Genomic DNA, 8,869 nt, shown 5'->3' with positions numbered 1-8,869 from the left:
CCTCCCCTCCCCCTCCCCCTCCAGAAAAGGGCGAGCGGGACGCGGCGTCCCCGCTTCCGGGGTGCGTGACGTCACGGGGGGGGGTGGGCGGGGCAAAGCGCGATGAGGTCATGAGGGGCCGGGGACCAATGGGCGGGGACGGGGCGGGGCTGCGGGAAAACAAACTCCGCACGTGGCAGCGGGCGGGGAGGGGGACACGTGCCGGGGGAGGGGGAGGGGAGGGGGGGGGCACCGCCTCCGCCCCCCGCCGCGCCCGACCCCGGGCACCGGGACCCCGCCCCCAGCCCGCCCTCGGCCCCGCCCCGGTCCTGGGGGGCCCCCGAGCACCGGCCCGGCCGCAGCGGCCCCGGCCCGGTGCCCCCCGGTACCCCCCGGTGCCCCCGGTGCCGCTCCCGGCTCGGTGCCCCCCGGTACCCCCCGGTGCTGCCCCCAGCCCATGCCCCCCGGTATCTTCCGGTACCCCCGCTGTCCCCCGTTACCCCCCGGGATCCTCCGGTGCACCCCGGTGCCGCTCCCCAGTTCGCTGCTCCGGTACCCCCCGGTGCCCCCGGTACCCCCCGGTATCCCCCGGTATCCCCCGGTATCCCCCGGTTCCGCTCCAGGCTCGGTGCCCCCGGTACCCCCGTGCCCCCCATTATCCTCCGGTAACCCCCCGGTACTCCTCGGTACCCCCGGTACCGCTCCAGGCTCGGTGCCCCCCGGTGTCCCCCGGTACCCCCCATTATCCCCGGTACCCCCCGGTGCCGCTCCCCGGCTCGGTGCCGCCGCTGCCCCGCGGTGTCCCGGTGCCCCCGTCCCTCCCCACCGCACTCCGGGATCTCTCCGGTGCCCGGCACCGCCCGGTGCCGCTGGCCCTGTTGTCCTCCCTCTGTCCGCCCGTGCCCGCTCCCGGGACGGAGGAGCCCCGGGGTAAAGCCCCGGTGCGCATCCCCCGGGGGCAGCTCTCGGGACAACCCCCCCCAGATCCCGATCCGGATCCCGGTGCCGGTGCCGGTCCCGATCCCGATCCCGGTGCCGGTGCTGATCCCGGTGCCAATCCCAATCCGGTGCCGGTCCCGGTCCGATCCCGGTCCCGGTCCCGATCCCAATTCCGGTGCCAATCCCAATCCGGTGCCGATCCCGATCCGGTGCCAATCCCGGTGCCAATCCGGTCCCGATCCCGCTCCCGGTGCCTCTTCCCGGTCCCTCTCCCATTACCGACCCCCCCCTATCTCCTCCCCTCCCCTCTCCCGGTGCCGGTTCCCGTTGCTCCCCGGTACCCCGGGCACCCCCACTGACCTGTGCTGCCGTATCGGGGGCGGCCATCCCGGGGCCGTTCCTTCCCGACCCGTTCTCTCCCGAGCCGATCCGCTCCGTACCGTGCCGCCGGCTGCTGTGCGCCCGCCTCCCCCCCCCGTAACCCCCCCCCCGTGCCGTTCCCCCCCCCCCCTCCTCCCGGCACCGGGCGCGGTTGCGCACTGGGGCGCACGCGGCGCCGCCGCCTCCCCCATGTGATTCCCGGGGAGAGCCCCGTGCCCCACTGACACACTTTCCGCCGCCGGCTCCGGTTCGGCACCGGAGAGCCCCCGGGGCTGCGGCACCGCCACCCCCCGACACCGGGGGGGGCACCGGGAAGGGGAGCTGGGAACCCCCCGGGGAGCGGCAGAACCGGGGTCCGGGCACCGCCACCACCAGTGGGGGTGGAAAACGGGGGGGGGGGGTGGGGGTACCGGGGGGGTGTTTGGGGGTACCGGGGGGTACGGGGGTACCGGGGGGGTGTGGGGGTACCGGGGGGGGGCGCAGGATGGTGCTGGGTGTGCCGGTGGGGTGCTGTCCTCTGCACCAGTGACACCAGTATGGCACTGGGAAGTGCTGTCGCCCAGTATGGCACTGTCACCCGCACCAGTAACACCAGTATGGCACTGTCAGCCAGACCAGTGTGACCCAGTATGGCGCTGTCACCCATACTGGGGACACCCAGTATGGCACTGGGCACCCCCGTCACCCAGTATGGCACTGCCCCCCACACCAGTGACACCCAGTATGGCACTGCCCCCCCCACTGGTGTCACCCACTGGGGCTCTGGGCCCCCGAGCCCCCCACCTCCTGCTACCGGGGGGTGCCGGCACCCTGAGGGTCCCCTGGGTGGGGGGGGGACATCACACAACCACCATGGGGCTGGGGACCCCCTGGGGACCCCCCAGTGCCTGGAGGGGGGGGCGCTTGGGGTGGGGCACAGCCGTGCGCCCCCCCCGGGGCCACCGAATCCACCAGCCCCCCGCTCGCCGTGCCCCACAACCCCCCCCAAAAGTGCCCCCCAAAGCTGTGCCACGCGGGGGCTTTTTGTGGGGGTGCCGGGGGCCGTTACGGGGGTGCCGGGGGCAGCCCCACAACGCGGGGGGGGCCACTTTGAACCCAGCCGAGGCCGCCACGTGCCGCCGTGCCCAGGTGCCAGGTGCCACACGTGGCACCGTGACCCCCCCCCCTCACCACTTATCCCCCCCCCACGCACCCCAAAGCAGGGCAGCCCCCTACACCCCCCCCAACACACCCTCCTCCTGGGGGACAAAGGGGACAAGCTGGCGGTGCCGGGGGGGGATATTTCGAGGCGGGGGGGGGGCCCGGTGGCCGCGTGCCCCCGTGGCCGGGTTGCCGGCGGTGCCGTGCGGCGGTGCCACGTGCCGGCGGCTGCGTGCACGAGGATTTATTTTTACGCCGGGGCCGCCCGGGTTGTTTACCTCGCTGCACCTTTTCCAGGAAAAAGCTCTGGACACGCCGCGGGGGGGGCCACACACACACACACACACACACACACACAGCGGGGGGGGGGCGCCTCCTTTTTCTCCCTGTGCGCCCCCCACTTTTTGCTCCCGGCTGGGTGCTGGGGGCGCAGCGCGGTGAGGACCCCCCCCTCCTCCGGGTGGGTGCTGGGGGTGCAGAGGGTTTGGACCCCCCCCCCAAAGTGCTGCAGCCCCAGCTGCCCTCCCCCCCCAACCCCCCCAGACCCGCTGTGGGGTCCCTATGGGGTTGTGGGGTCCCTATGGGGTCGCGGACACGCAGCGTGGCCCGGTGCCACCGTGGGCACCTCGTGCCTCAGTTTCCCCCCCCCACGCAATTCAGTGAGGTGCTGCGGGAAGGGGGCGGCTGGGGGTGCCGAGTGGCACCCGAGGGGGGGTCCCACACCCTTGACCCCCCCCTTTTTCTCCCCGCGGCACCCCGCTGACGGCGGGCTAGGACCCCGCTTGCGCTCGGGGAGCTGGGCACGGCCGCTCACCGGGGGGCCCCGGGGGGGTTTCCTGCCTGCAGAGCAGATTTCTGGCTGCAAGCAGGGAACTGCGGCCCCCACTTGGCCCCCCCCCCGTCCCCCCGGCTCTGCAGCTCTTGGCCGGGGCTGGAGGCTCCGTGCTGCCAGGACTCGCCTTTCCCCTCCCTGCGGAAAGGGAAAAGAGTCAGGTAAACAACGGGGCTGGGGCGCCCGGCCCCGCACCCAGCACCCTGCACCCAGCACCCCAAGGATGGGACAGGGCAGGGAACCCCCCCCCGCAGGGCAGGGGATGGGGTTGTGGGGTGCCCACGGTCAGGGGGTGCAGGGGTTAGGGGGGGACCTCTGGGGAGGGCGTAAAATGCCCGGGGGGCTGCGGGGTCTGGGGGTGCAGGGAACCCCGAGGATGTAGGGGTGCAGGGTTTTGGGGTGCAGGGACCCCGGGGGGGTGCAGGTTTTGGGGGTGCAGGGACCCCCGAGGTTGTAGGGCTGCAGGATTTGGGGTACAAGGACTCCAGGGGGGTGCAGGTTTGGGGGTGCAGGGACCCCGGCGGGGTGCAGGTTTAGGGGTTCAGGGACCCCCAAGGTCATAGGGCTGCAGGATTTGGGGGTGCAGGGACCTCAGGGGGGTGCAGGTTTGGGGGTGCAGGGACCCCCAAGGTCATAGGGCTGCAGGATTTGGGGGTGCAGGGACCCCAGGGGGGTGTAGGATTTGGGGGTGCAGGGCCCCCAGGGGAGTGCACAGCTCCAGAGATCGGGGTGATGCCAGGATGGGGGGGGTGCAGAAGGGGCACAGGGCCTCGGGGGGGGACACGGGGAGCAGCCGGGTTGCACAGGGGTGCCCCCCCACCCAAGCCCCCCCCCACACCCCCAAAACCAGGGGAGGGCAGGGGGGCTTGGGGGCTCCTTCAGCCTCACTCCCCCTTCCTCTATACATGATGGGGGGGGGCAAACACCCCCCACCCCAACCCCACAGCCCCACAACCTCCGATTTGGGGCACCAGCAGTGCCGGTGCAGCAGCGACCTTCATTATTTTTTTTTGGGGAGGGGGGACACACGACACAGCACACACATTGCGGGGGCTCGGCGTCTGTGCCAGCCCATGTGAGCGCCTCTCCCCCACCACCACCTCCCTTCCCCACCACCTCCTCCTCCTCCTCCTCGTCTTCCTCCTCCTCCGCCGTGTTTGCTGCATGCGCGCGGGGCCGCTGGCAGCATCACGTGGCGGGCGCATGTGAGCCCTGCTCCATTTTTAGCCGCCACAACCGCCCTGCGAAAGCAGCAGCCCTGCTGCAGAGCCATGTGCGGGCGGGCGCCCGGCCGGCACGTGGGCCTGCAGGAGCCGCAGGGAACCCCCCCACACACTTTTTATTTTTTTATTTTATTTTATTTTATTTTATTCCCCCCCCCGGTACGTGCACACGCACCCCACACCGGGTATCCGTGGCCTGCTGCTGCACGCCGTGGCGTGGAGAGCCACGCAGGGAGAGCTGCAGCGCTGCAGCGGGGTCTCCTGGGGGGGATGTGGGTCTTAGGGGGGGGTCCGCAGCCCCCCCTCGTGCTGCAGGTTTGCTCCTTGCACCCCCCGATTAAAAGCAGCGCTGCAGAGGCACACGCGTGTGTGTGTGTGTGTGTTTGTGTCCCTGCGTGTCCCCAAAGGGGGGGGGTGTTTGTGCAGAGGGTGGGGGGGTTGAGAGTGTGCGCGGGGGGGTGCAGGCACGTGTGCGTGCTGGGGCTGCAGTGCCTGCACGGGGGGGGTGGGATGTGTGCAGGGGGGGTGCATGCGGGGGGCTGCAGTGGCTCCCTGCAGGGGTGTGCGTGCATGTGTGTGCATGCAGGTACACGTGTGCACACGTGTGTGTGCATGCAGAGTGCTGCAGCCCCTCCCTGCAGGGCTGTCTGTGCAAGTGTGAGCAAGGGCGTGCACACGTGCACGGAGGGTGTGTGTGCATGCAGGTACATGTGTGCACACGTGTGTGCATGCATGTGCACGCAGGGTGCTGCAGTCTCTTCCTTTCAGGGGTGTCTGACGTGTGTGCAAAGGTATGCACATGTGCACGGGGAGTGTGTGTGCATGTATGATCACGTGTGCATGTGTGTGTGCACGTGTGTGCATGCAGGGGGCTGCAGTCCCTCCATGCAGGGTGTCCGTGCATCTGTGAGCAAGGGTGTGCATGCATGAGCATGCATGCATGTGTGTGCATGCTGTGTGTGTGCACCTTCCAGTGTTTGTGTGTGCGTGCATGCACTTGCACGTCTGCAATCCTTCCCTGCAGGCGTGCATATTAACACACGTTTACACGTGCACACAGGCATGTTGGTGCATGCACGCACACTTGCACCAGCTGCTGCATTCCCTGCAGGACTGCGTGTGCATGCATGTGCAAGCGTGTGCATGTGTGTGCACGCTGGGGGCTGCAGCCCCTGCGGCTGTGCTTGTGCGTGCACACGCATGCTCAAACAATGCACCAGGGGCTGCAGCCCAGCGGGGCGTGCACGCGTGTGCAAGCCCGTGGGGCTGCAGGAACGTGCCCCCCCCCCCCCATGCATTTGCACACCCACCCCCCATTTGCACACCCCCCCCCCCTTGGCACGTTGCAGTCCTGCAGGGCCGTGCGTGTGCACACAAGGGGGGGTGGGGGCAGGCTGCAGACCCCCCCCGGGGCACGCGTGGGTGTGCGTGGAGGGGGGGGGGTCCCGGTGCGGGAGGAGGACTCGGGGAGGGAGACGGAGACTGGGGGGGGGGGGGTCCCGGTGCCGCCCCCGTTGCGCTGCGGGCGGAGCCGCCGCGCTCGGGAGCCACCGGGCGGCCGCACCGGGATACTGCGGGCGGCGGGGCGGGACCCCCGGCCCGGGACCCCCCCTCACCTCCTAACCGACCCCCCCCTACACCTCTCCGGCTGCCCCCCCCCCGGTATCCGAGCCGCCGCCGCCGGCGCATGCGCCCCCCCCGCCCGGTTTAAAGGTAACCGGGGGCCGCCACCGGTTTGGCCCCCCCCCCCCCCCCGCCGGTACCGGCCCGGCCCTAGGGGGGCGCTTTTGGAGGGTGGGGGGGTGTCCCCTCCCTCCCCACCCCCCCCTCCCTTTGAGGGGGGGGGTCCCGGTGCTGTGAGGAGAGGCCCACGGGGGTCTCCGGTGTGGTTAGGGGGGGCTCGGGGGTTCCCCGGTGTCGTGAGGAGGGGCCCGGGGGGGTCCCCGGTACCGTGGGGGGGACCCGAGGGGGGCTCGGTAGCTGTGAGGAGGGACATTGGGGGGTCCCCGGTACCGTAAGGGGGGGCCCGGAGGGGTCCCGGTAACGTGGGGAGGGGCATTGGGAGCCCCCGGTACCGTGGGGGGGGACCCGGGGGGGTCTCGGTAACCGTGAGGAGAGGCCCGAGGGGTCCCCGGTACCGTGAGGGGGACCCGGGGGCTGCTTAGAGGCTGGGGGGGGGCAACCGGGGAGGCCGCTTGGAGGGAAACGGGAAACGGAAAGGGGGGGGGGGGGCAACCGGGAGGGGGCCCCGGGCGGGTCCGGGAGGTGGCCCCGGGGCTTGGAGGGGGCGGCTCGGTAACGGGGGGGGCTCCGTGAGGGGGAGATCTGTAACGGGGGGGGGTCAGTAGCCGGGGGAGGGGTCCTGAGGAGATTTCGGTAACGGGGGGGACTCCGTGAAGGGGTCTCAGTAACGGGGGGGGGCTCCGTGAAGAGGTTTCGGTAACGGAGAGGGCTCAGTAAGCGGGGGAGGGGGCTTCGTGAGGGGGTCCCGGTAACGGGAGGGGCTTCCGTGAGGGGGAGTCCTGTAACGGGGGCTTCCGTGAAGGGGTCCCGGTAACGGAAGGGGCTCAGTAACTGGGGGAGGGGGCTTCGTGGGGGAGGTCTCGGTAACGGAGGGGGCTCCGTGAGGGGGTCCCGGTAACGGGGAGGGCTTCCGTGAAAGGGTCTCGGTAACGGAAGGGGCTCAGTAACCGGGGGAGGGGGCTTCTGGGGGGGGGGGGTGTCCCGGTAACGGAGAGCGCTCCGTGAGGGGGCTCGGGGCCGTGCCGTGCCGGGGATGCGGCTGGCGGTGGGCCCCGTTTTTCCCCCGGGCCCTCCGGTAGGCCGCGCGGTGCCGTTGTGCCGGCGGCCCCCTCGCCATGGCGGCGGCGGCGGCGGGCGGTAGCGGTAACGGCGGCGGGCGGTGAGCGATGCGATCCACCGCCTTCAGACCGACCGGGGCCGAGCGACCGGGCCCGGTAGGGGGGGAGCAGCAGCAACCCCGGCAGGAGCAGCAGGAGGAGGAAGAGGAGGAGGAGGAGGAGGAGGAGGAAGAAGAAGGGGAGGAGGAGGAGGGCCCCGCACCGCCCCGCAGGCCCAAGGAGCCGCCGCCGCTGGGGGCACACAAGGGCCGAGGCGGCGGGGGGCCGGCGGGGGCTCCCGGGCCACCGGGCGAGAGCTGGGCCGGGTCGGTGCCGGTGGCCACCGGTGGCAAGAGGGAGGCGGCGGGGGATGCCAGCGGCCGGCCTCGGTACCAAGCGGGGCTGCCCGGGCACGGAGCGGCTCCGGGGGAGAAGGAGAAGGAGAGCGGAGGAGGAACGGGGCTTGAGGAACCGGGACCGGGCCCTCTGCAGCCACCGCCGCCGCCACCACCGCCAGCAGCACCGCAGCCGCCTCCCGGTGAGGCCAAGTGGAGGAGCGGAGCGCGGAGGGGAGCCATGGGGGCCGGAGGGGGTTCGCCGGGGCAAGCGGCCTGCCTGCGGCAGATCCTGCTGCTGCAGCTGGACCTCATCGAGCAGCAGCAGCAGCAGCTGCAGGCCAAGGAGAAGGAGATCGAGGAGCTCAAGGCCGAGAGGGACACGGTGAGTTTTGGGGGGGGGTGGGGGGGGGTGTTGGGGATTTGGGGGGGGGTTGGGGGGTGGGGGGTACGTGGGGTGAATGTGGCAGCCAGGGGGGTGAGCACCGTCCTGGCACACAAGGGGTTAACAGCCCCCCCCCCCGGCACCTAAGGGGTGAGCACCCCCCCGGCACCCAAAGGGTTAACAGCGCCCCCCCCCCCCAGCACCCAGGGGGTGAGCACCCCCCCGGCACCTAAGGGGTTAACAGCCCCCCCGGCACCCAAGGGTGCCCCCCCCCCCAAAAAAAAAACAACAGGTAAGTGTCCGCCACCCCCCCTCATTTGGCACCCAAGGGGTTAATAACCCCCAGGCCTTAATGCCCCCCCCGTGGCACCCAATGGGTTAAATGCCCCCCCCATTTGGCACCCAAGGGGTTAATCCCACCCCCAGTTAATACCCCCCCTCTGGCACCCAAGGGGTTAATACCCCAACATTAATGCCCCCCCCAGGCACCTAATGTTCCCCCCCCCCTTGGGTTAATACCCATGGGGTAATTCACCCCCCCCCCCCAGCCACCCAGATGTTAATTGCCCCCCCCCCGGGGTAATTGGCCCCCCCCGGCCACCCAGGGGTTAATTGCCCCCCCATGTTTGTTTTTGCCCCCCCCGGGGGTAATTGCCCCCCCCCGGGGTAAATATGGGGTAATTGCCCCCCCATGGGGTAAACATGGCCTAATTACCCCCCCCACCTGCCCCCCCGGCCACCCAGGGGTTAATTGCCCCCCATGTATTTTTTTTGCCCCCCCCCATGGGGTAAACATGGCCTAATTGCCCCCCCCA

General features: G+C 71.0%; 1 protein-coding gene across 1 annotated transcript; it reads left to right on the top strand.

Annotated features, from left to right (window-relative positions):
- Positions 1-7,126: 7,126 nt before the first annotated feature.
- On the top strand, positions 7,127-8,054 carry LOC309890673 (male-specific lethal 1 homolog; the record flags this gene model as incomplete). Its single annotated transcript, XM_082785102.1, has 1 exon — positions 7,127-8,054. A coding segment is annotated over exon 1 (651 nt), but the record flags the coding sequence as incomplete, so codon positions are not given.
- Between the last annotated feature and the right edge of the window lie 815 nt (positions 8,055-8,869).

The sequence above is a fragment of the Aythya marila genome (assembly GCF_965140915.1).
Source record: "Aythya marila genome assembly, contig: HAP1_HAP1_SCAFFOLD_1206, whole genome shotgun sequence".
Lineage (NCBI taxonomy): Eukaryota > Metazoa > Chordata > Aves > Anseriformes > Anatidae > Aythya > Aythya marila.
This window is presented reverse-complemented; position numbering and strand designations above follow the sequence as displayed.